This window comes from Triturus cristatus, chromosome 11 (assembly GCF_964204655.1).
Source record: "Triturus cristatus chromosome 11, aTriCri1.1, whole genome shotgun sequence".
NCBI lineage: Eukaryota > Metazoa > Chordata > Amphibia > Caudata > Salamandridae > Triturus > Triturus cristatus.
In genome coordinates, this window is record NC_140594.1 from 822,531,159 (window position 1) to 822,558,952 (window position 27,794).

At 44.1% G+C, this 27,794-nt stretch overlaps 1 protein-coding gene across 1 annotated transcript in view; it reads right to left on the minus strand.

Annotated features, from left to right (window-relative positions):
* LOC146785486 (disintegrin and metalloproteinase domain-containing protein 9-like) overlaps positions 1-27,794 on the minus strand; it is a 1,594,707-nt gene that overhangs the window by 1,360,467 nt on the left and 206,446 nt on the right. The window contains exon 4 of the mRNA XM_085633059.1: positions 2,428-2,506. Coding sequence (XP_085489185.1) covers positions 2,428-2,506 — 79 coding nt within the window. The remainder of the gene's footprint in view (positions 1-2,427; positions 2,507-27,794) is intronic.

Here is a 27,794-nt window from a genome sequence, read left to right on the forward strand (position 1 = left end):
AGGTGAGTGCCTTCAGAGGGCATGTCCATAAGGGAAGCTCAGACTTCCCCTGAAAAACCACTGGATCTCAGCCAGGTGTGTCAACTAAGTAGCACTGATAACACAATCCCGCTGCCTTGCGAGTCGGCTGTCCCCAGTCCACAGCCAATAGTGAACGTTGCTGCATCTCTGCCATCTGAAATAGCCTGTGACAGTATGGCTCTGTCCTCGCTCGAAACCACTGGCAGCACTTCGGACGAGTCCCAAACCTTGTGGGTGTCTCGGCCCAAGAGGTGTACGGTGTTCACTAACCACATTGCTAGGCTGCAGAAGAGAAAATCCCCTTGCCAAAGGTGTAAAGTCTCTTGATTTCTCTATCCAAAGGAGTGGTAGGGGTTGCACCAGGGTAGACTTTAGCGAGGAGGCCTAGACAACTAGACTCTTAGGAGTGGGGTGAGGGATGAAGAACGCTGGGTTCTCAAAAGTGAGGTGATGGCGGCGGGCAATTGTCCAGTGCATAGGAGCACCTATGCAGGGCTTTGCCCAGGCCCAGAGCAGGACATCTGTGAGAGCTTCATCGAATAGGAGTAGTTCTGAGGGTGCAACTTCCAGTTGAAGCTCCTCTTTCAGGACATTTGTCTTGGCTGCCACCGAGGGCAGCTGAAGGATCATGACCTTGGGCACCCTCGCACCATCATGGCAAAGCAGCCCCTTCCTCCACAGCCACAGAAGGAGGAAAGACCCACCAGTTCCACGTACCTGTTGTATTGGGGCTCATCAAGGGGGTAAGGGGGAACAATAAGGGTCCTGGAACCCCTCCCAATTGTCTCCCTCTCCAGGCCTGTCAAAGCAAACATGCACTGGCTCAGACTCTGAAGGTCTGGATCCAGGTGGGGCCGAAGTTGGTGTGGGGCGATCCACATCTGGTTCAGTATTGGAGTCGAGTATCACGATGGGGCTGTTGCTGGCATGAGGCATCAGCAATGCAGATTACAACTGATTGGTGTGGTCTCCAAGGAAGGTCGCAGATAGACCCGTTCTGGATCCACTACTGGATCCAAGTGTCCTTACTGGCGCTGAGGGCAGATTTGCCGGTGGGAATCCAGTGGTGGCCCCTGCCGTACCAGAGACCCAAAGGCACTACAGAGGGGTTGGGTGGCCCAAATTTAAGGTACATGGCTTCATAAAACTTTGAGTTGGGCAGAGAAACCTCCAGCTCCGAGAAATTCTATGGGGCGCGGAGTGGACACAGGTTTAGGCTCCGTAGTGGAGCTGATCAGTGACTTGTAACGTTGTTTCCCCAACCCATCCAATGACTTGAACTGATGCGGAGAAGTCAAAGAATGTTCTTAGATTTTTTTTAACCTCTTGTGGTACTTACCCAACTATGACTTACGCAGAGAGTGGCTCTGTGTATGGTCCTGGAGCCTCCCACACGACCGGGATATGGATTGTTACAGCGTCATCATGCCAACAGCAGCTTCAAAAAGCGCTCCCTCAGCAGCTTTGGGTGCATGGTGCAGCAGTCCTCACAGGGCTTAGAGTCATGGTCTGACTCCAAGCACCAAAGACAAACCGGGTGAGGATCTGTCACAGACATCTGCCTGCGACAGACACCACAGGGAGTAAAACCCATCATTTTTTGTGGGAAAATCCCCAACACTGGGAGACAAGGTTTCAGAAAAACCGTTTGTCAGCTTGCTGGCATGGCACTTATATAGTCCCACGCCGGTCACTTCCAGCGTGGACCCCGACGCGTAGCAGAAGAATGCCACCTACTACCAGAAGAGGTACTCCTTAAAAAGTTTCCAGAAACAGTCTGACTCCTGGGGAATATTTCGAGATAAGAAATCTGAGGTTAGAAATCTCTATCAGATATTTAAATATAAACCCATGCTAACAAGCATGCACCAGGCGAAATAAGCTACATAGGCCTCACAGTCAAAAGTATTACAAAAGGATTACAGTGTATTCTCTTCTGTATGGCAGATGCTCTCGCATGGGTCAATTATGTATATGAAATAACAAAATTAAAGTTGCTACTATTCTGAGTTAATTTTGATTTTAGACAGTGACATATGAACGTTTCTAAGAAAGTAAGGAATTAATGTTTGTTCTGCAGTGACAATCAAGGGTACAACTTCAAATGAACCCTATTATGCTCTAATTTTTCATTTGTAAACATTGAACATCGTTTCCATGGATTTATTGGTAATACATTTGTTCACATCACACTGTAAGCATATTTGCACTGATATCAATAAAGCAGAGAGGACCCATTTTGCTCCTAGTGTCAGAGTGGTGGTATGAGGATTAACAATCACATTGCATGCTATAGTCAGAACTGTGTACACCATCTATGCAGTGTGAAATGGATATGAATATTAAAAAAAACTATAGCTATTAAGAGTTTAAAATTGAGTCTGATTAGAAATCTCCAAAATATACCTTGAAATTAGGCACTTTATATATCAATCGTTTCCTGTCACGATATGTATAAACGGAAAAGTCTTTGGATTTGATTGTCCTGCAAAGGAAAATAGAAACTATTCAAAATGGATAAGACTTTCACATAATTCCTAACAATTCTCTTTTACAGCAAACTACAGTAACACATCAGTTCTGGAAAGTAAGAAGAGCAGTCTAATTTTTATTCCATAAACTTTCAATTATTTTTACCCCGTGAATCGTTTAATTGCACAAATTTCATATCGAACACAGTACTTGCAAAGCTATATCCCACGCTAATGGTATGCACATTTTTTATAGTGCAACGGGCAGAAGGGAGTTTTTACATCTGCTGATGGTTTTCAAAGCAAAAATCTCTCCAACCCTGCTCTATGCTATTGAATCAATTCCTGTAAAAGACTCAAGTTTTTTATATAGGATCAAAGGCCAGATTTTACATAAATTGTGCAATTTTCATACGTCAGTTCCATCAGTTGCTATTAGACTGGAATTCGGCTTGATAAGCTCCTATATTCGAGGTATTTCCACGGTTTTACGTTGGGAATACCAGTTAAAAAATAGTGACTCTTACTCTTTAAAGAGGTTTCATGTGTCAAGAAATCTTTGGCGGTATTGGAGAGAAATATTCCCTATATCGCGATTTTTATTTGGGTCTAAACCTCTTTTGTGTAAAAGAAGAATCAGTGATTTCCCTCCTGCCATTATAATTTAAATCCCCTTTAAAAACTCTAAGTAGTAAGATCAGCTTTAATAGAGATATTAAAATCTGTAATGCTAAAGAGAGATTAAAGATAATAGCTAGGACGAGCTCTCCAAAAATTTCCTAGAAATATTTATCGTGGAACCTAGAACATAGAATCCGATGATGGTTTACCTTATATCGCATGAATCTCTTACCTTTAAATGATTTAACAGCAAACTGGTCCCAGAACTTGGAAAATTGAATAATTTGTAATTTGTGCGAGCTGAGTATTCAGAACCTGGATCATGTCTTGTTTGTATGACCAGCATAGGTTTTGAGTCATCGTCGCTGGCTTAGGCCAATGTTTTTGCAAAATGGTGTTAAGAATGTAGCTTCAGCCCTTTCCTCTTTTTCCCAAAAAATTAAGTAGTCTTTGTAAAATTATTCAACTTTTTTAAGGAGCTTATGTATATATTTTAATATCTTATATATATTATTTTAATCCGCTGCTTCCCTTGTCTCTGTTGCCCTATTATGTAGTCCCAATATTCTCTCCTTTCCCAGATAGTATTTTGCACATGTTCTGGTTACTATTTAATTGCTCTTTGCACAACTGGGGTATGTTTTGCTTTTCGCAGAATTTTTTGTAGTTAATTTTAAAATGATATTCTTTATTGAAGTTGAATTTCGGACCATATTTTGCACATGAATCTGATGTAACTCAACTGCTTTTGTAGCACATGTTAGGATATGCTTTGCTATCCCTATTCTCTTGCTGCTATTTTTAAGTTAACTTTCTGCTGATGCTGGATCTTTTAATTGTATTTTGCACATGAATTGGCTGCTACTTAAATGCTATTTTGCACAATTTGGGATATGTTTTGTTACTTCAATCACTATGCTGCTATTCTAAACTCTATTTACCGAAGTTGCTATGTGTTGAAAAATCTGTATATGTGTTAATATATTTTAGGTAATAATTTGTATGTATTTTATTGTGGACCTCATTGGAGCTCCAAATCTCTAAATAAGCATTGAATTGAATTGCACAATATTTTGTGTTCAACTAACTGTGAGGTCAAAAGTACATCACGGCTGGTAAAGATACATGTACTTGAAAGGGAAACAAGCAGTGGGAAAGCCAATCTGTCTGAATGTTTTACACATTCTTCATTTACTGGCAATTTTAGATGTTATGTGGATAAGTGTATAGGTGAATGTGAGAATGCATGGATAAGTGAGTAAGGACCATGTTTCAGGTCTCCTTGCCCCCGTCCTCCATAAATTGGATCAGGTAGCCGGTAGGTTGGAGACTCTGGAAGCTAGACTTGCCGGCAACAAGCTCCAAGCTGCAGGGCCTCTTATACGATCCAATGGGGCGTCATTAGTGGGAGCGTCCAATGAGGCTGGTAGCGTTAGTTCAACTCGGCCAGTAGGAGCCTTGCCACCTTTACCATATACGGGGGAAGCGAGGGGCTATGACCAAGGCCTGGATGTGACTATTGCCAGGGGTACTACCAATAATTGTGATGAGCAAAGTTGCCTTCCCCAGAGTAATAGGGCTGGTATTGAGGGGGGGGTAGCTGGGGTTTCTACATTGCCCGTAAATCTACATCTTCCCCCCCAAGCCACCCCATATTCTGTAGTTTTGGCTAATGTTCCACCACTTTTGGAAGGAACATTCGAACATTGGTCAAACATTAACAATAAATCTTTGCACTTTCTGAGCTCTAAAATTGGGAACTGTAAGGCCCTGTTTGATGATTTTAATATGGTTAGGCGTATTAACTGGATTGGCCAGTCTAACAAGTCCCTACCTGGGGACTGTGTGGTGTTGAGCTTTAAGTCCCCAGCTTTGGTAAGTTATATATTGGAAGCCATTCATCACCTTTCCTCAGCACCTAACTCGATTAAAATGTTACCTTTGGGCTTTTTCTATAGGCCAGGCTTTTTACAGCCTATGCGGGCTAATCGTGTTTTTCCAACTTTTCCTGCAAGGCCCAATTTGCCCATAGTGACTTCCAATCGTTTTGATATCCTCTCATCATTGGAGGACAACGATTGACGTATGGCTGGTGTCTTATGTTTTCTCTCGCAAGCCCTCGGGTCCCTGGGTCCTACCTGCATTCAGTGCCTAGATACTACTATTGGGTCTCCTCCCCCTATTGGTATTCTTTCCATGCCTAATGTAGATGGTACCAACCTATCATCCCCTGTTGCAACTCACACCCCCCTGGTTGTTTTAGGACCAGTAGTGGGCTCGGGGTTGTTAATCCTTTTTTAAAGATTGGCTCATGGAACATCGCAGGATTGGGGTCTAGGCTTGATATTCCTGACTGGGCTAACTTCATTGATGAGTCTGAGATATGGGCATTTCAAGAGACCTGGGCATTGACTCCCCATTTCCGCACAGGTTTTTTGAATTTCTTTAAGCCTGCTGTCAAGGGACTTAGGGGCAGACCCATGGGTGGCCTAACCACTTGGGTCCGTCAATGCGAAGGTGTCACGGTGTCAGAGGTCCCTATTGACAGTCCGGACATTTTGATCACTAGGCTTCAATCCCGAAATGGCCTCAACCTCCTTATAATTAACATCTATGTAAGGGGCCTCCCGGGAGGCAAATGTTCCCCCACCTGTCAACTTTTGGAAAATTCTTGGGGTCTGAACTAAAATTTATCAACAAGGTTGTGGCAGGCGATTTTAATGTTTGTTTTGAGCCCTTGGGGGTTGACAGTGGGGACTATACCGAAGATGAAGATTCCTCATGGGGTGTTCCCCTGCTGGAATTGGAACCTATAAGTAAATGGTCCCAAGCTGCACTGTTTATGAAAGGCCTGTGTTTAAACCAGGGCATGAGAGCAGCTAATGGGCGAACTAAATCAGATAGGTTGGGGAGGATGACTTTTGATAATGGCAGAACAGGGAGCCGAATTGACTACATTTTAGTCAATTTGGAATTTTGGTCGCTCATTGACGACATGGTGGTAGTATGTAGAGTTGAGAGCGATCACAATCCTCTTGTGCTGAGTATTAATGATAACTGCTTTGTAATCCCTCTATCTACTCTTGAGGGCTGCATCCCTATTGATGTTATCCCCACAAATGATCTAAGAAGGGTGAGATGGCCGAAAATCGCCACCTGTGAAACGTCACGGGTCGCTATTAGGGAACTAATATCCAGCACTACGGCCACACTTAAACAGATGAAGTCTCACTGTGTGAGTATGAATAACATTCGGGATATTCACAACGCGCTCTTTGCCGAATTGAAAACATTCTTTGTTAAGTCCCACTCGTCTTCCGGTAAAGGTAATGCACCGAGACCACGTACCTGGTTTAATAAGGATTGTAGGCAGGCCCAAAGTTCCCTGTTACAGGCCATTAAAACTGGCTCTCCCCCCACCATAAGTAAGTGTAGATCTGTATATAAAACTGCCCAATTTAAGGCCAAACAAATTTGGGATGAGGACCGCTGGAGGGATTTATATCAGGCTTGTCACGACCGTAATATGGTCCAATTCTGGTATCTACTAAAATGGGGTAACAGCCCTTCGGACATTCGTCCCACTAACTAAGTGGAGCCGCAACAGTGGGTTGCGTACTTCGAGGAGCAATTTAAGGTTGGTGATAGGATGGCTAATCACTTCTCACGTCCATTTGGAGCTGAAAACCCTCTAGAATTTTCCCCTGGTGAAGTGAAGTTGGTGTTAAGATCCATCAAGAATGGTAAGGCCCCGGGTCCAGATTGCATCCCTGCTGACCTATTTATTCAGGAGCAGGATGCTTGGAGCCCGTACCTGACCTTGTTGGCTAATGCTTTGGCGGGTGGTGCTGCTGTCCCAGACTCGTGGCTTGGGGCAGAGATATTGCCGATCTATAAGAAAGGCGATCGCTCTGCCCCAGGCAATTATAGGCCCATTAGTCTTATTGACGCAGTCCAAAAAATTATAGCCCGCCTTTTACTGGGTCGTATTCAAACCTGGATGTCTGACTTTGATGTGCTGTCTCCCCTCCAGGCGGGGTTTCGCTCACATATTGGGACCCTGGACCAAGTTTTTAGGGTTGTACTCCTTTATTGGAAGGAAGTTGTTTTGGGTGGTGGCAAGCTTTACATGGCCTTCGTGGACCTTAGGTCCGCGTTTGACCTTGTGCCGAGGGACAAGTTATGGGAAGTTCTTTTGGGGATGGGCATGCCTAAAGAACTGGTATCCCTCCTGGTTACTATACATGAAAACACGTATGCCCGGGTTCGTTGGGGCAAACCAGGGGAGGTGACGGACAAATTTAAAGTGTCTAAAGGTGTCCGTCAGGGGTGCGTGCTCGCTCCAACATTGTTCTCTCTTTTTATTAATAGGGTTACAAATTATTTTGCTAACTCCCCTACTGATGCCCCCTCTTTGGCTGGTGTGAAGATTCCCCTTCTCATGTTCGCTGACGATACTCTTTTGATCTCAAAGACGAGGCAGGGCTTGCAGTTAGCCCTGTCACGCTTTGAGACCTTTTGTCGCGAACATGAGTTGGAAATCAATGTTGGGAAAACCAAGTTTATGGTTTTCCGTGGATCTCGCCGTATCAAGGCGCAGGTGCACCTGGATGGAGTTAGTCTGGATCAAACGGCTGTGTTTTCTTATTTAGGGGTTACCTTCAGCGAGACATGCAGCTGGTCTCACCAGCTGGATCTCCTCGCTCTCAAACATGCCCAATTAGGTGGAGCTTTGTTGAAAGAGCATAAACATTCTCTCACTAAACCTTTAGCTCCCCTAATGAAGATCTATGGCTTTAAGATTCTGCCAGCCATCTTATATGGCGCTGAGATCTGGGGTTTCAGTAACCTATCTAAGTTGACAACAGCCCAGAATAAATTTTTGCGGTCAGCTATTGGTCTTCCACAATCCACTCCGCGAATCCCCTTATTATATGATCTGGAAATCCAGCCTATAGAGGATTTGGCAGGTTATAGACCCCTGGCGTTTTGGCGCCGTTTGTGGACCACTCCTGAATTATCAATCTATGCTAATGCCCTCCTGGAGGTTAAAGGGTTGGTGGGTTCGCACAGGATTCCTTGGTTGTCTGGTATTAAATCCCTGTTGACAGATCTTGGGATGGGTGACTTATGGACCCACCCAGACACCGCGGCATTTCCGTCGAAAAATGCCCTCAAGGTGGCCTATTGGGGTTTTATTAAGAATAAGAGATATGCTTCCCCCGCAGGGTCTTCAATGTCTGTTTCATTTTTATCTCTTAAGGATGAGTCTGTCTATGAAAGCTACTGGGATACCATTTTGAAGCATTTCGATCGTAAATTGTACCACCAGTTTAGAGTGGGTGCCCTACCACTGCGAGGTCTCACTAAAAACTGGAGGCCTCTTGGTAGTAACAAGTGCCCCTTTTGTGTAGATATGATCGAATCCTTGGATCATTTTCTTTTTTGCTGCCCAACCTATTTACTCCCCCGTCGTGTTTGGCTTCGACCTGTTTGCAGACTAATGAGCACTCGTTCTGCACAGGTTGCTGGTAGGATCTTGAAAACTGACACAACAGAACCCATAGTAATAGGCGTTGCCAAATTTATTAGCTGGGCTTGGGTTCTTAGGGCACGGAAACTTAAATCAGGACCTGTATTATAAGACCTTACTTGTTACCAATATGCACTTTATTTGGATTATGATGTTAAACGGCGTGTCCCTTATCGAATTTTATCATGTTGTGATTTCTTTTTTAATTCATCAATTTACATTATTATGTCCTAAGATTTTAGAAGTTTTATCTTGTATTGTAATATGAACTTTTTATACTTGAATTGTCTTTTTTTTAAATCGTGTACCATGTCTTTTATGATGTGAATCGATTAAAGACTTGTTGACTGACTGACTGAGTAAATCGGTGTATTAAAAGGATGGGACAGCATGAATGGATGAGCAGGCATATTATTAGGTGCACGATTAGTGAATTGTAGTATTACCGCAGGAAGACATGCAGGGATCAATAGGTGAGTAATTGCACAGGCAATAGAAAAAATAATGAATGAGTCAAGATATAGATAAAATAATGCATATTGGTGTATGGATGGCCAAGGAAACTATTACGCGTAAGATCAGGCCCATGCTACATAAATACTACAATAAAATAAGAACTGTTTTGACAAAATAAAGGGTATGGTGGTTTACCTACCGCTTGGATGCCTATGCAATTTAGCTGAATGTCAGATTCCATTTAGTCACTAAAGGCAAACCACTTATGTGATTAAACTCATTTGATATTCAAGTGATCCTAAAGAAATGAAGTGAGGATATTTTTGGGAAGGGTAAATCAAACTTGTTTAGAAGAACACGTTACACCCTTTGGTGAAGCTCATTCTAGAGAATACTCTATCTAACCGCAGATTTTTGACCTTTAGAATATCCACCAGGTGCCAGACTGGATTTGGAAAGCTTTCACAGAAGTGATCCCACACTCCAGTATGTGGCTCAGCAGTGACTCTGTTCTGCCCCAGGAGTAACAAAAAAAAGCCACATATAAACACCACCCCTGCACCATGAGGTCACTGTCTTTCTTGACTCCATCAGCACCCTCGGACGCAGAGCACAAAACCAATCAGAAGCACCACTAATCAGAACTCTAAGTTGTAACTTTTATAGATGGAAATAGAGTTCATTTCACAGAACTGGGAGGACAGTGAGGAATGGACCGTTAAACAGAAAATCCACCCAAAAGAGTGTTACCGAGGGCAAGCAACCTGTTCTGCTGGTAAAATAATTCTAACTGCAGATTTCTCACCTTTCGAACAGATACCAAAGCAGTGTCTTCCCAAGGTGGAGGGTCAGTGGAATGGGCTTAGATCAAAAAGTCCTGCAGAACAGCAAGTGTGAAATGCCCTTCATATCAACCTGGCTGTCAAGGCGATAGTGTTCTGTCAAAGGGGCCCATCAATGCCCACATTTCTGCCTGAAAAATATCAAGAACAAGCACTCTATGTGCCAAAGCAGTGGTTGCAGATTTTGCCCTGTTGTAATAAGCCTGCACTCCTGGAGGCTACTGACAAAGTCCATTATTGCACCACTATTCTTTTTGCTCCGGAGAACGCCACAAGAAACTGATTGCCCACCCGATGGTCTTTGGTGCATTCGATGTAAAGGCTCTCTTGAGATCCAGCCAATATAGTCTCCCCTTCTCTTTTGAGAGGTGAGGCAAATTTAAGAATTTTGGGAGAGGGATGTGAAAGGAAGTCACAGATTTTTGCAAAAGGGCAGCCCGGTTCCTCAAAATCAGTTTGTCCGGGAAAATGTGGAGTAAAGCAGCTGCACTCACAAAGCTTGGAGCTCACTCAAGCGATAAAATATGTTGCAGGCTCCAGGTAACAAATATTTCCCAGCCCTCGACGTAAACGTACTTTGTGGAAGAATGCGATGCTTCAAAGATAACATCCACAATCTCATAAGGTAGGTCAAATGAAGTTAGTTGCTGCCACTCATTATACATAAATCAAGGTGTAAATTGCCCAGGCTAGGATGCAGAACCCTGCCTGGCTGCTGTGACAGAAAATCCTCAGGAAGCAGAAGCCTGATTAGAGGACTGGTGTTCATGCCCAGAGCTTCCAGGTACCACCCTCTGCTGGCCTTATCCAAAGCCACTAGGATGATTTGCGACCCGTTTATTTCTAATCTTCTTCAGAACTTGATGCAGAAAAGGCAGAGGCAAAAAGACACACAGGAGTCCTGAGCTCCACTCTAGCTGGAAAGCATCTCCCAGAGAAAGCCTTCTCAAAAACTCAAGCACACAGAGGTGGCAAAAAGATCTAGCTAGAGCTCTCTTCAATGTTGCAAGATGCACTTTGCCATATTGAGGTATAATAAGCATTTGTGAGCCGTCAAGCACTGCAATATGCGCTCGTCCGCCCTGGCATTTAAAGATTCCTCCAAGTGGTTCACGATCAGGGAGATGGCATAATGCTCCAGCCAAATACAGAGGCACAGAATCCCCCACTCAGCCCTGCTTGTTGCAGTACCACATGGCAGTAGTGTTGTGCGTGAGAACCTCTACCAGCCTCCCCTTAATGGACGGCACAAAGGCCCTGAACAGAAGCTGACTGGACGCTATTCCAACAGACTGGCCTCCGTTGGAAACCAGACTCCAAATCAGAGTCCTTCGAGCTTCACCTCTTCCAGATGATTTCCACAAGCCAGCAATGGTGCATCCATCGCTACCGTCAGCTCTGAGTGGGGCAGGGAGAGAGGTTTTCCGCTGGTCTCATTGTGGTTGAGCAGTCAACACTGCAGATCCGTTGCAGTCTCCTCTGAAACCTGGATGAAAACCTACAGGTTTCCTTTGTATTGGACCCACTGAGGATTCAGATTCCACTGCAGAGCCCCCATATGCCACCTGGCATAGTCGAAGAGCAGGATGCCGAAATGCCAAGAAGTCTCTGAACCACTCTTACTAGGGCCCAGGAAAGATGCTGAAACATCAGGATCATAGAACCAGTATAAAGGAAGAAAACAAGTTACTTACCTGTAACTTCAGTTATCCAGTATTGCTATCTTACATAGATTCACATGCTTGTATCAACCCTGCCGTTGAGGTGGGAGTCTCACTGTAAATTTTAAAATAGTAGTAATAAATCTTGCCATAGGCAACAATGCATTGCACCATCACTGCATTAGCCCATCCATGTCCTTTTGTAAAAAGAACCAAAGTCAAAAAACAGCCAATCAGACATCAGCACCCTCAAGAACACTCCACAGAGAGGCAAGACCCTCAGATTTTATAGCACAAGTGGCAAGAGTATTTATAATAATAAGGGAAGCCTTTAAGGGAGGAGGGTGGGTCGCATGTGAATCTATGTGAGATACTAATACTGGATAACTGCAGTTACAAGTAAGTAACTCGTTTTCTAATCCAGTATTGGATCTTTCATAGATTCACGTGCTTGAATCAGAATAGCAAGCAGAAGTAAAGAATATTTATTCAAATGTAACTTTGAGGATGGTGGGTATCATATAAATAACAATTTTATATATATATATCATGCACTGCAAGAAACTTGGGACACGTCGGATTCATTTGTGATGGATGGCTTCACCTCCTTTTTTAAGGCTGCATCTCCCTCTCTCCCTCCGCCACAGGACGAGCTAAGGGAGGTTTGCTTATTTTAATATCACTTGAGTTATCATGCTCTATTAAGGCCCTGCCCAGTTTATCCCCTAACCTGTTAGCAGTCGAATTAACTTTCCACAGGAGACCCACCATGGTGATTATAAATGTTTATGATTCCTTTTGTAGAGTAAGCGATAATGAGCATATAGTCGCCCTTGAGAGGTTTTGAGAGGATATTGTGGAGGCCAGACACACCCCCTAGGTAATATTTATAATGGGCGATTTTAATGTACATCGTTGTCCTTTAAACTGCTTACTGGACAGGGGGACACTGGATGACCTGGCCACCGTAGTTCATTTTGAACATTCACCCCAAGGTAACCTGCTAGAAAGCATTTTTGCTAGTAATAATCTACACTGGGATGATGTGGAGACTGTACCCTCCTTTTTTGGGAGAGGATGTTGGACAACCATTGATTATATTGTGGTGTCTGCCCCATTACTTTATAACACAAAGGAAGTTAGATCTTCATGGGCCAGCTACAGCAACTACAACCCAATCATTGCAGATTTCAAAGGTTTGATGGTCACCCGGGTTGCCGAATTAAAGACCGTAGCAAATGGGGAAATTCAGCTTAATGATCAGACCTGTAAAATTAGGTGGGGGTCGATCATTCCGGAGCACTTCGTAGCCCAGTTATATGCAGAGGGTAATGAAGCAATGTCTCGACACTCATACTGAGCCTGAGTAGGTCCTAGAAGCATTTGACAAACTGGCAAAACAGATTGCAAATAAATTAACTGGTAAAGGAGGCCCAGTAGGTACCAAGGGGGGCAAAATGGTTTAATGCAGAGGGTTCTAAAGCCCACAAAGCCCTTATGGTAGGACTAAAAAATAAGCCTAGGGATTCCGTACTGATTAAAACATGTAGGAAAGAATATACCAAGGCTCTTAAGCTAAGGAAAGAGGAAATAACGGAACAGGCATGAGAGGATTTAAACCAGGTAAGTTCCCTTGCCAATAGTTCTAAATTTTGGAAGGTTGTAAATAGCCCCTTTTTTAAGAACGACCACACGACAAGAAGGATAAGTTACTTACTTGTAATCCTAGTTCTCTTCCAGGGGTATCCTCATCAAAGTCATAAGCACTGAATATTCCCGCCCATGCGCGGGGAACACGGAAATAATAAAAATTATATATGAAATATATATATATATATATATATATATGAAAAATTATATATATATCGTATGGAATATATCGGCTTTGACGCAGTCAAGTCAGGCCCCGACTCGAAAGGATGGGCACCTCCAGCGTCAGCTTGTCGTATGGATGTTGATTTAAGAGGCGCCCGCAGGCAGACAATCACAACGGCAAACGGAGCACGGATGGCAGGGCCGTATTGAAGAGGCCCGCCTCGAACTTTGGGAACTGTCCTGACCTGCCAGGGTTTGTAGGGGTATGTGACCCTTACACGGCGTGCTGACTCATCGGCAAGAGAAGGCGAGTACAAACACAGTGGATTGGTGTTTGTAGACAGGCAGTACCTTTGGGACAAAATAATTTGTGAACTAATGGAAAGGCCAGTTAATACCAGTTATCACAGTAACAAAGGATTATGGACCTTGTGGTCCTAATGAAGATTGAAAAAGAATTTACATACTAATGACAGTGGTGGAAAACGAGTACTATACATTGAAAGAATTAAGTTATGTTCAAGTAAATCCACCACTGGTCTGAATGTTTGATTTAGTAAAGACGCTTTTGATATTTTGCGACTGTGACTTTAAAAACTTTGCATTGAGCAAGAGAACTGGTCCTTCTACTCTTTTTATATTTTATTCAAAAGGTTGAACGAACTGCCAGCGAGCTGCATTTGACAAAGGTTGTTGTACCGAAACGCGTAATGCTGTCTATATTTAACTTACCTGAATAAAGCAACTTTGAGGAAGCACGCTTGGTGGGCCTGATTACATACACCGAAGGAGTGTGTGTTTTTCGTATGGTATATATATATATATATATATATATATATATTCCCAAAAAATTGCTTCAGCAATTAAGGGCGCACTCCGTTGAAGGTAAGATAACATCTTTCTTTATTCATAACAGACAACTTCCCCTCCCGTATCTGTGTCCTGCTGGCCTTACGAGTTTAAATGAATTCCTTTCATCTTCTTCAGAGGCCACCGTGAGCACTTGCCAGATATCGTGCGTAACCACCAGCCCCTCCATGCTCATTTATTCTGTTCAATTGGCCTCCGGTGTGCCCATAATTCAATTTAACATTTCCATTGCATGCTGGGCTACGTAGTTTGTTGTGCACCAATTTAACCCTCCAGTGGGTTCAAATGTTCACGTTACATCAAGGACAAATTATTCAGCCCCCATTGAGCCCCCGGAGGAGATTTTGTCTGTTAAAATCACGGCACCTCCAATTAATGAGCATGCAGGGGCTGCTGGTTACGCACTATATCTGGAAAGTGCTCACGGTGGCCACTGAAGAAGATGAAAGGAATTCATTGAAACGCGTAAGGCCAGCAGGACTCAGATACGGGAGGGGAAGCTGTCTGTTATGAATAAAGAAAGATGTTATCATACCTTCAACGGAGTGCGGCCTTAATTGCTGAAGCAATTTGATGGGAACATGTTGCACGGCGCGCTTCAGGCCGCGGAGGCGACGCACCGCCCAAGTTAATGATGGAGGGTCCGTTCGGAGGAAAATTCTTCTTGAATAGGCGTTGGAGGTGCCGTGATTTTAACAGACAGAATCTCCTCCGGGGGCTCAATGGGGGCTGAATAATTTGTCCTTGATGTAACGTGAACATTTGAACCCACTGGAGGGTTAAATTGGTGCACAACAAACTACGTAGCCCAGCATGCAATGGAAATGTTAAATTGAATTATGGGCACACCGGAGGCCAATTGAACAGAATTAATGAGCATGCTGGGGCTGCTGGTTACGCACTATGGGGCCTATGCATCAACAATGCCATTTGCGATTCCTTATTAGCGAAAAATAAGGAATCGCTAATAAGGAATAGCAAAAGGCTATGCATGTAGGAATCGCTATTCAAATAGCGATTCCTTAATATTCCTTATTACCGAATCGGTAATACCGAATCGGTAATAAGGAATACCTACCCATTCATTCCTATGGGCTTGGAGGCCCATAGGAATGAATGTAAAGCCAGTCTGTATTAGCGATTCGGTATTACCGAATCGCTAATAGCGGGAGCACTTTCAAGGGTGCCAGGGTGTCAAAAGGACACCCTGTTGCACCCCTGAAAATGATATGTGCACATATGTTGCACACACACATGCTCTAAGGGCATGTGTGTGCGCAACATGAAACTTTGAAAAATGCACAAAAGTGCATTTTTCAAAGTTTTTGCAAATTACCATGCAGTTCATCTTCATGGTAATTTGCTCCCCCTATTAGCGAAATCACAAATTTTTTAACTTTGATGCATTGCATTTAAGGAATCTCACTTTGGGATTCCTTAAATGCAATCGCTATTTAAGGAATCGGTATTTAAGGAATCCCTATTTAAAGAATCGCTATTTAAGGATTCCTTAAATAGCGATTTCTGCTTTTGGGTTGATGCATTGGGATTGGGTATTTTTTACTTAATACCGGGAGCTATTACCGAATCGGTATTTTACCGACTGGATTTTGGGTTGATGCATGAGGCTGTATATCTGGCAAGAGCTCACGGTGGCCTCTGAAGAAGATGAAAGGAATTCATTGAAACGTGTAAGGCCAGCAGGACACAGATTCAGGAGGGGAAGCTATCTGTTATGAATAAAGAAAGATGTGATCTTACCTTCAACGGAGTGCAGCCTTAATTGCTGAAGCAATTTTTGGGGAACATATATATAACTCTCTCTCTCTCTCTCTCTCTCTCTCTCTATATATATATATATATATATATATATATATATTCATTTGCACAAATTGCCTATTTTGCACAGCTTATTTCATTGTTGCACATGCAGGTGTCTGTTTTTTAAACATATACGTTTTTTAAACTGTTACTGCCCATTGGTTTTACCTTAAATTTAGATTGCACTTAATACCTCTGCTTTCTCTGTTTTTAAGGCGTGTTTTTTTACCAACTGTTTACTAATGTTTGTTGATCTGTGGTTGATAAACCCTTTTCTTTTTTACATTCATGTATTTTACTATTAGTGAACTACAAATGTATTTTGGCATATATCCCTTCCATGTCTATTACGCTATTCATGCGTTAGCCAATCAATGCACGTTACTCATTTGCACTTGCACTTTAAATGGATCCTGCTCAGCCTCGGCGTCATGTGATCAAGGCCTTTCGTAGGCTGAAACGCGTCATGCAGGCATTGCTGTAAAACAAGAATAAAGAAATTTTCTCACTTGCATCCTGGGTCAGCTTTCGTCTGTTCCTGTTTTCCTCGAGACTGTTGGTGTACAGGAGCACTCTTGGCGAAATTCTTCGTTAGCTACCTTACCGGCTTTGCTTCTCCGGTATTCAAGCTGACCCCTCCTTCGCAACGGGCTAAGCGGCAGGAAGCAGTTCTTTCGGTGCTCCGGAAGGTCCTCTTTGTTCCTGTCAGGATCAGCTGCTACAGCCCCCGCACCCCCTGCACTACTCCCGAAATCGGCAATGGACCTGAGTTGCTGAGTGTCGGACGATATCGTAGGCGCAAAGGGATTCACACCGGTAGGGAGCCTGGTCATATTATGCGGTGAAGGAGTGCAGAGGATTTGGGCAGTTTCCGATTTTCTCCAATTGCCCGTTGATCCCGTGAGTACACATTTGTGTTTCATTGTATACAGCGCCATGTCTGCAGACGCCTTGAGAAGCAGGGAGGAGGCAGCCATCGGTGTGTTTGATGACTCACCGGCTGGTGGGTCAAACACCATAAACCAAACAGTTGAGCACATCAGTGGAACTCCCAATCCACGTGATATCTTTAGACGTCTGGAAAAATTGATGAAGGCTGAACAAGCCAAATGGTGGGAGCACCGCTCCTTGAATCGTTATTTAGAGGTGGGGCGCACCCTCGTGGGCTTCGAATAATGCTGGCACCAAGCTATGAGCAACCTGACCCCAATATGCTCAACGAATGGGCGGAGTGTAACCTGGAGTCATCACGTAAGCTGGTGATTATTTTGGTTAAGTATGCGGAGAGTGATCGCGCAGCATTGCAGACTCAGATTGATATTGTCGAGAATGAAATCCGGGCTTTGGATTCCTCCATTGACTGTGTCAAACTTAGGGAGGAGATGGTCTTTCGACTTTGCAAAGAGGAGGAAATAATCAAAAAACGCAAGGCGTTTAAATTCCAACGCGATAAAATCGACTATCAAGAAGGTCGGATTTTTACCTTCGCTAGGAAGTTCGATGCCATTAAAACTTCTAAACTGCCTCCAATACAATTGCCATCTGAGCCAGGTTCAAGTGCCAATCAAGTACATCAAGGGGCATCTTCAATCTCTGACCTGAGCTCAGTACCCGATAGTGAGTCTGATAATGAACGCCACAGCAACTTAATGCGATTGGGGTTTACCAAACATTCCCTAGCGCAAGAGGTGGACTGCTTGCGACAAGATCGGCGCGAAACCTTGAGACTGAGACGCCAAAATCCCAACAATGCAAAAGAATCAATCAAAAGCGCAGAGCGCGCCGACAAGCAGTCTCCAAGCGCCAAGCCAAAAAGAAAGTACAACAGAAAATGGAAGAAACAGTAGTTGGGCAACATTTGGAAGGAGTAGTAAGCGGCTCCATATCTGTTCTCAATCTCTCAGATATTCAATTGAGCCAAGCTGACATCAAAATTCTCCATTTGAGCCTCTCCTACAGTCCAGTCAGCAATTTCAGCTACTCCAAAACACGAATCGATCTCTATAAATTTATTCGCAAGCTGAAATTGCAAAAGTACTTCCGGCTTAATCCTCCAGCTCCAGCTCCACGACCCCAACCTCCACCTATGGCTACACAATTTCATGGACTGAGTGTTAGTGATTTTCAATTGCTGCAAGATCTACAACAACTGCATAATGAGGATTCCAGCTCCAGCCGTATAAATGATGAACTGATTCCAAACGTGTCTGGTCTTACTAAATTCAAGTCCAAATCAACGTTTTCTCCCTTGATGCTGCATGATAATCTAGACATTTTTCACGAATTGTCCATAGCTGGCATGAAAAAATTGTATGCATCTACGCTACGTGAAAAAACGCATCACACCGCACAGAATAGCTGTTACATTCAGTTGGTTAAAAAACTGCAGGCGAATAACAACATCATTATCCGCCAATCAGATAAAGGCGGTAATGTGGTGCTTTGGCCCCGTGAACTCTATCTAGAGGAAGCCCACATTCAGCTTAATGATCCTCTGTGTTATAAACGGTGTGAGGCAGCTGTAATGAGAAAAGCACAAAACGATTTTCATGCTCGTTTGGTCGCCTGGAGAAGTACCGGACTTTTGAGTCAGGATGAACTCAAGTTCCTCAAGAATGAGCATCCAATCACCCCGGTGATTTATTTCATCCCAAAAGTACACAAGGACCCCGTTAAGCCTCCTGGCAGGCCTATCATCTCAGCCTGTGGGGGGTTATTGGAGAATACATCTGTGTACATTGACAATTTCTTGCAGGAACATGTACGAGCCCTTCCGTCATTTGTGCAGGACACAGGTGATTTTCTAAGAAAAATTGCAGACACAACTTGGGACAATACGTATTTGCTGATCACACTTGATGTAACAGCTTTATACACAAGTATTCATCATTCTGATGGCTTGAAAGCAATTGTACATTATTTAGGGAACAGACCCATTATGCTAGCCAATCATAACAAGATGTTATTAGATATGATTTCATTTTGTTTGTATAACAACTTTTTTATGTTTGGTAACCAACATTTCCAACAGGTCAGAGGTGTAGCCATGGGGGCCTGCTTTTCTCCCAGCTATGCCTGTTTGCATATGTGCTGCTGGGAGGAACAGGTCCTCTTTGGCCAACACCATGACATTTTTTCCAAACATGTGATTGTATGGCTCTGCTATATCGATGACATTTTTCTGATATGGCAAGGTACCAAACAGGCAGCCCTTGATTTCATTAGTGCACTCAACATCAACACTCTTAACCTCCGCTTTACGTCCAACATAAGCCAGGAGTCGGTGTGCTTCTTAGATGTAGAGATTATTGCCAGCAATGACCAGTTAACAACGCGACTCTTTAGGAAGCCCACTGCGGGCAATACAGTGTTGCATGCCTTAAGTCACCACCCGGCACATCTCATACGCAGCATACCCTACGGGGAGATGTTGCGTATCAGGCGCATTTGCAGAACTGATTCAGAATGTGCTAAAGCTCAACAAGCTAGCAAAGCACGGTTTATTCTAAGGGGTTATACTATTGCTATGGTTGATAGTGCAATTCTTAAAGCTAATCGTATCCCTAGGAGTGAGGTCTTGAAGAAGTCTGTGCCTATCGAAACGGCCATACCAACCAATCAACCGATTAGATTGATTGTGACCTACAATCGTCAGCATCAGGCTCTACGCAAAATACTCAAGAAAAATTGGAGCCTTGTTTGCAATGACCCTGTCATTGGGGATCTGATGTCAGCTAGTCCGGTCATTACATTCAGAAAAGCTCGTTCGATGAAGGATGCGTTAGTTAAATCCAGTCCTGAAATTGTTGCCACTAAAACATGGCTACAGATGAGCAAGGGTTTTAAGCGCTGTTCTAGCTGCAAAGCTTGTAGGCATGGGGCTAGCAAAATGGAATTCCGTATTCCATTTTGTGACATTCCTCGCCCCATCAATAAATTTCTTACCTGCAAGACTGAATTTGCGGTGTATGTGCTGGAGTGTCCGAGTGGCCTGCAATATGTTGGCAGTACCAAGTTGCAGGTCCACAAGCGGATACTCCAGCACATACGGGCTATCAATGGCAATGATTCCACATACCCTGTTGCACGCCATTTCAAGGAGTGTCATGACAACAAAAGCGAACTCCTTAGGTTTTTTGTTATTGACTCTGTGCCCCCGTTGAGACGGGGAGGGAATCGCGAGGCCCTTCTTCGTGCGCTAGAAACCCGCTATATCCTAGAACTGGATTCTAAGACCCCTGTGGGCCTTAATGCCAGTGAAGATTTCTTCACTTGTCTGTAAATCATATCTTTTCCATTAGTCTTAAATAGGTTCTCAATTGCTGTTTCTTTGATGTTTAGCCTCCACATCTTTTTTAGTACTCAGAACAAATATATTTTTGTAACATTACTTCATATTATATAAAGATTTTTTTAATGTAGCACTATTCTTGCACTTTGTACACTACGTATTATCTTGATTGGCACATTGATACAGACATGGTAGTGTTCATGTATGATGGTTACTTGTATTTTATATGCTCATCGACTACAAACATTATGAGGATTTTACCCACTTGGGTTTCATTTGCACAAATTGCCTATTTTGCACAGCTTATTTCATTGTTGCACATGCAGGTGTCTGTTTTTTAAACATATAAGTTTTTTAAACTGTTACTGCCCATTGGTTTTACCTTAAATTTAGATTGAACTTAATACCTGTGCTTTCTCTGTTTTTAAGGAGTGTTTTTACCAACTGTTTACTAATGTTTGTTGATCTGTGGTTGATAAACCCTTTTCTTTTTTACATTCATGTATTTTACTATTAGTGAACTACAAATGTATTTTGGCATATATCCCTTCCATGTCTATTACGCTATTCATGCGTTAGCCAATCAATGCACGTTACTCATTTGCACTTGCACTTTAAATGGATCCTGCTCAGCCTCGGCGTCATGTGATCAAGGCCTTTCGTAGGCTGAAACGCGTCATGCAGGCATTGCTGTAAAACAAGAATAAAGAAATTTTCTCACTTGCATCCTGGGTCAGCTTTCGTCTGTTCCTGTTTTCCTCGAGACTGTTGGTGTACAGGAGCACTCTTGGCGAAATTCTTCGATATATATATATATATATATATATATATATATATACATACATATATATATATATATATATATACATATATCATTTTTTCTCATACCAATGCATCCCCCATATATGAGGCTAAACAATGCAATAATATAGTAAATACTTGTGCAAACACATAATGAATATATGAACCACAGAAGGGCAAGTATTACTTGAACTCCTTTTAATGAGTACAACTCATGAAAACCGCAAAAAAAACAGGCATTGTAAGCCTACAGGCTGCATTGTAAGTCAATAACATAGAAAATGAAAGCAATTGTACAAAAACTGGCACCGTGCCTTTAAGGCAGGCATGACCCCTATCTTCCCATCATGCCTCAGGGGTGACACTTAGGTTAGTTGTTCTTTGCGGAGCCTAATGATTAGGACACAAAGATAAAGCTTAACCAAACGAGGAAAATCAGTCTCATTTGCCTGGGGAGGGCGGTGGGTTGCTTATAACTTTGATGTGGATACCCCTGGAAGAAAACTAGGATTACAGGTAAGTAACCTATCCTTCTCTTCCAGGGGATACTCATCAATAGTCATAAGCACTGAAAAGAATAGCAAGCCCAACTTCCACCTGCGGGCAAATGAGATGGAATGACCCAACAGACAACCATAATTATTAGTGTTTGAACAGATTCCTCAAGGAGGCTTGGCCTACTTGGGTGTCTGTTCTGGTATCTGAATCAAGACACTAGTGTCTTGTAAATGTATGTACAGCTCTCCAGATAGCTGCTTTACAGATTTCAGAAATCGGTACATTATTGAGGAAAGCAGTTGTAGCCGCTTTTCCTCTAGTGGAATGAGCCTTGGGGGCAGCCCCAAAAGGCTTCTGTGCTAACTGGTAAGCTAATTTGATACATGAAACTATCCATCTGGAGATGGAACGCTTGGAGGCTGGAAAACCTGTTCTTATCGAACCATAATTAAAGAATAGTTGATCAGATTTTCTTATTGTTTTGGGCCTGTCCAAAAACAGTTTTAAAACCGTCTACGGGTCTAACAAGTGGAGAAACCTTTCAGCTGGAGTAGAGGGATTAGGAAAAAAGGTTGGTAGGGAAATGGTTTGGTTGACATGGAAATCTGACACCACCTTCGGAAGGAAGGAGGGGTGTGTTCTTAAAACAACTATATTTAAATGGAACATCGTGTAAGGCTCTTTTGAGCAGAGAGCTTGAATCTTGCTCACCCTGCGATCTGAGGTAATCACCACTAGGAAAGCTACCTTCCACGTAGGGTGTTTAAGGGTTGCTTTGTGGATAGTCTCAAATAGGGGACCCATCAATTTAGATAGAACCAAGTTCAATTCCCAGGGGGGAGAAGGAGGCCGAACAGGAGCATAGACCTTCACAACCTGTAGCTGAAAGAAGGATTGTTGAGAAGGAGAACGCCTGTATGCCGTAATGGCAGCCAAGTGCACCTTAATGGAAACAAATTTGAGGCCTGCCTTGGCTAATGAAGCAGATATGGTAAAATCACTTCCTACTGCCCTTTGGTAGGATTACAATTATTTTGTACACACCATAAGAAAAAACATTTCCATTTACAAGTATAGGAGTGCCTTGTGGAGGGACTTCTAGCTTCTTTCAAGATGGCCATGCAGTCTTGAGGAAGTCCTAAATGACCATTCTGGAGGACCTCAGAAGCCATGCTGCCAAGTTCAGTGAGGGAATGTTGGGGTGATAAATCCTCCTGTTCATCTTGGACAGCAAGTCCGGTCTGCACGGCAGTCTCCTGTGTGGGTATTCTGACAGGTGCAGAATGGTACCACCATTGTCTGAGCGATCAGAATCATCCTTGTGTCTTAGTGTGAGATTCTAGTCACCACCTTCGGGATGAGTGGAAGAGGTGGAAAGGCGTACACAAATGCCCCTGACCAGCTGATCAAAAGGGCATTCCCCTTCGACCCTGGCCTGTAGTACCTTGAAGCGAAGTCTCTGCATTTTTTTTTGTGTCGTCCGCGAACAGGTCAATGCTTGGACGACCCCATTCTTGGAAAATGTCCTCGACAACTTCGTTATTAAGAACCCAGTCCTGCTGGTCTTCGAAGTGCCGACTGAGAGCGTCTGCCTGTGAATTCTGCTCTCCCGGTAAGTGTACTGCTGTAATCGATAGATTTCTTGCTAAAAGCCAATGCCAGAGGGCCTGAGCTTCCAGCGAAAGAGTCCTCGATCGAGCCCCTCCCTGTTTGTTCAGGTAGTACATGGTGGTTGTATTGTCCGTCTGTACTAGAATGGAATTGGTCTGAATCAAAGGGAGGAAAGCCTTGAGAGCCAGATGCACCGCCCTCAACTCCAGCATGTTGATGTAGTACAACTGTTCTTTTGTTGACCAGTGACCTTGCATCTGGAGAGACCCCATGTGAGCTCCCCAACCCTGGAGGGAGGCATCCGTGATCAAAGATTGGGAGGGAGGAGCCTGATGGAATGGGACTCCTACCAGAAGATTTTCTTTTCTCATCCACCATGGTATTGATGCTCTGGCTGCTTGTGACAGTTGTATCCTGTCTTCCCACCAAGCCGTTCTTTGATCCCACTTGTCCTCCAGATCCTGTTGTAAGGGACGCATTCTCAACCTGCCTTGGGTACCTGAAAGATGCAGGATGCCATAGAAGAGATGCACCCTGACGGACCGAAGGTAGGTTGTTGCGTAGGATCTACTTGCCCTTCAGTGTGATCGAAAAACGTCTCTTCTCCAAAGGAAACACTTTTCCTATTGCGGAGTCTATTGTTGCCCCCAGATAATGAATTTTTTGCGTGGGTTGCTGAGTCGATTTTTCGAAGTTTACGTGGAGACCCAGCTGCTGGCAAAGGTCTAGACATTGTTGAAAATTGTTCCTCATGCTCTGGGGGGAGGGACCTTTCAGAAGCCAATCGTCGAGATAGGGGTACACAAAGATGCCCTTGCGTCGTAGAGCAGCTGCTACTACTGCCATGCACTTCGTGAACACTCAGAGAGCTGATTTCAATCCGAAGGGCAGCACCATGAACTGATAATGGGAGGACCCCAGCAGAAAACGCAGGAACGTCCTGTGATGAGGATTGATTAGGACATAAAAGAATGCATCTTGCAGATCCAGAGAACACATCCAATCTCCCTGTTGTAGATGTGGACATATTTGATGAAGAGCCAACATGCGAAACCTTTCTTTTTTGATGGACTTGTTGAGTGTTTGAAGGTGTAGAATAGGTCTGAAATCTAACTTTTGACCCTTTTTCTTTACTAGGTAGTATCTTGAGTATACTCCTTGACCTCGTTGTGATGCAGGGACCTTCTCGATGGCTGACTTTCTTAGAAGGATAGATAACTCCCACTGCAGTAGTTTTATCTGGTGGCATGTTGTTTTCGCTGGTGGGATCGAGGGAGGCCGATGTCAAAAACGTAGAATACCCATTTTGCAGCGTAGTCAACACCCATTGGTCTCTTGTAATACTCTGCCAATCCTCCAGATGATTGGCAATACTTTCCCCTACTGGAGTGGAAAACAGTGATGGAGGAAGCGGACACTCATTGTTTAGTTGGTGTTTTTGCTGAGGTTGTCGACTGACAAGGGGTTCCTCTTCCTCTGGGGGTACGACGACCCTGGTACTGGGACTTCGATTGACCCTGCTGCTTCTGTTGCCTCTGCCAATGAGGGGTTTGAACCCTCTGACAGAAGGGTCGCCGATCGTGGGGCCTGTAACGGCGCCGGATCTCTTTCCTCTTCTCAAGTCCAACCGCATTCAGGGTACTGAGTTCTGACTTCATCACCGACAGTTCCTCATCAGTGTGAGTGCCAAACAAGGATGAGCCTGTGAAAGGAAGATTGAGAATCCAGGACTGCGCTTCCGGTTAAAGTGCAGTAAGACGGAGCCAGGATCATCTTCTGGAGCTGATTCCATGTGCATAGGAATGTGCCGACGGCGTCGCTCCATCAGCTGCGGCGCTGATCACTTGGTTTGCCACCAAGCTGCCTTCTTGCACAATTTCCTGAAAATCTCTGCGGTCTTCCTTTGGCAGCTTCTCTGAGAACCTCTGCAGGGAGTCCCACAAAGATCTGTTATAACGCCCCAACAGGGCCGAAGCTCTGGAAACTTTCATCATGGAGGCTGACGTGTAACAGAACTTTCTCCCCCTGCATCCTGTGCTCTGCTCTCTTTATCCGGTGAAACTGTAGATGAGGAGGCTACTGCGTGCATTTTCTTGGCCGCAGCTATTATAAAAGAATCTGGTGGCGGATCAGATCTGAAGAATAAAGGGTCTTCTTCAGGCGGCCTGTATTTCTTCACGATTCTCGCTGGCACAGACTTGAGATTCGCTGGTGTTAGAAAAATGTCCATTACAGGCTGGAGCAGACCCGGGACCAGAGGTAGCAATGGCTTAGCTGCTGATCTCTGATGCAAAGTCTCGAATAGGACTGAGGACAAGCTTTGCTAAGGAGGCATAGAGATGTTTAATTTGTTTGCCCCTCTGGATAGAAAATCATGAAAAGTAATGACGTCGTCCACCGGAAAGATTCTCGGCGGTGGGCTGTCTGTTAGAGTCGGGGAGTAGTCCCTCTTCGAGGAATGGGTGGAAGAGGGTGAACTTGTTGGAGACCTGTGTCTTCTCCTTTGCTCTCGAGACCTGGATATTTTTCTTGAGGAGTGAGCAGGAGTATGTGTGCGATCTCTACCCCTCGATGGAGTAGTAGGAGAGAGATCCACTGCTTGCACGAGACGGGTTAGAGGAGACCTGTGTAAAGAGCTGGAATAGTCCTGAGCACCTCCCGTTTGTGGAGCTTCAGCTTCACGCCAGTTATGCAGAGGTAACAACCATCTGGGAGAAAGGTGTATTGATCGAGATTTCCGTCTCTTTCCGCACAGGAGCCTCCTGTGAACATGAGCGATGTGCAGGTGGAGATTTCTGCTTCTCCGTTCTTGCAGGATCCTCAGCTGGATGGGTTCGTACAGCTGAAGAAGCCTGGCTATGTGAGGTTGAAATGACCACCGGTGATGTTGAGGAAGAGAAAGAAGACCGGCTTGATAACGCGCGTTGAGATTCTGCTCTCAACATCGGTGATGGAGACGGAGAAAAACTCACTCAGCGTAACAGATTTGTGCTTCGACGTCGAACGTCCGAGTCTGGACGCCGATGGAGTCCTTTGTCTTGACGGAGAACGCCGCTCCTTTGACGTCGACCGCTGTCTCAACGCCGAACGCCTTTGTGGTATTGTCGCCGGAGTCCTCTGCCTCGACGTCGACCGTCTTGGTGATGCTGTCGACGGAGACCTCTGCCTCGATGTCGATCGTCTTGCCGTCGGAGTCTTCTGCCTTGACAACGAGTGTCTCTATGCTGACGGAGACCTCTGCCTCGACGTTGAATGCCAGCGAGCCGAAGACTGGTGTCTCAATGTCGATCTTCTCTGGGATGAAGCTGACGGAGTCCACTGATTAGACACCGGGGACGGCGTTTTATGCCTGGACATCGATGATCTATGTACAGATCTTGACAGAGACTTGTGCCTCGACGTCAACTGCTCAAGGATGTGTGGAGACGGAGTGTCCTGTCTCGACATCGAACGTTTGGCCAACGCCGACGGAGACCTGTTCTTCAACGTTGACCGTCGCCTGGTTGATGCCAACGGAGGGTCTTTTACCTGACTCGAAGTTGTAGCCGCCGACTTTGGTCTTGGAGTTGAACGATGCAAGTGAACCGCTGAAGACTTAGATGACGACATCTGCTTCTTCGCCTGCGGTAGGTTCGATGCTGATCCCGATGCTAAAGGTGAATAGATCAGTATCTTGCTCCTCGACGTCGATCGTGGTCTCTTTTTCTTCTGCCTCACAGGAGACCTACCTCTTTCAGAAAGTCCATATAACCGAATTCTCTCTCTATCCTTGAGAGTTCTTCTGGACAATTTTTTACAATGTGGACAGTTCTCTGGAGAGTGAGAGTCAGGGAGGCAGAGAATACACACAGAATGTGTGACAGTCTTGGCCTTCTATTGCCACAGGAGTGGCAAGGGTCAAAAAGTTAAGGCATTCTGACAGAAATAAAAACCCTTTCTGCCAAAAAACTGGTTACACTTCACTCCAAAAACAAAAAGATGTCAAGTGAAAAGTGGGAAACCTTAAAAGGTTTAGGTAATTTTGACAAAAAAAGTAAAAAAGAACAGAGCTGTGGAATCCAGGGTCTTGACTTAAGGATCCGGAAAGAACAACTGATCTAACTGTCACACCTGAGGCATGATGGGAAGCTAGGGGTCATGGCTGCCTTAAAGGCACGGTGCCAGTTTTTGTACAATTGCTTTCATTTTCTATGTTATTGGCTTACAATGCAGCCTGTTGGCTAACAATGTCTGCTCTTTTTGCAGTTTTCATGAGTTGTACTCATTAAAAGGAGTTCGAGTAATACTTGCCCTACTGTGGTTCATATATTCATTATGTGTTTGCACAAGTATTTACTATACTATTGCATTGTTTAGCTTCCTATATGGGGGTTGCATGGGTATGAGAAAAAATGATATATGTATATATACATATATATATGTAAAGCTGTATATATATATATATATATTTTTTCATATATAATTTTTATTATTTCCGGGGTC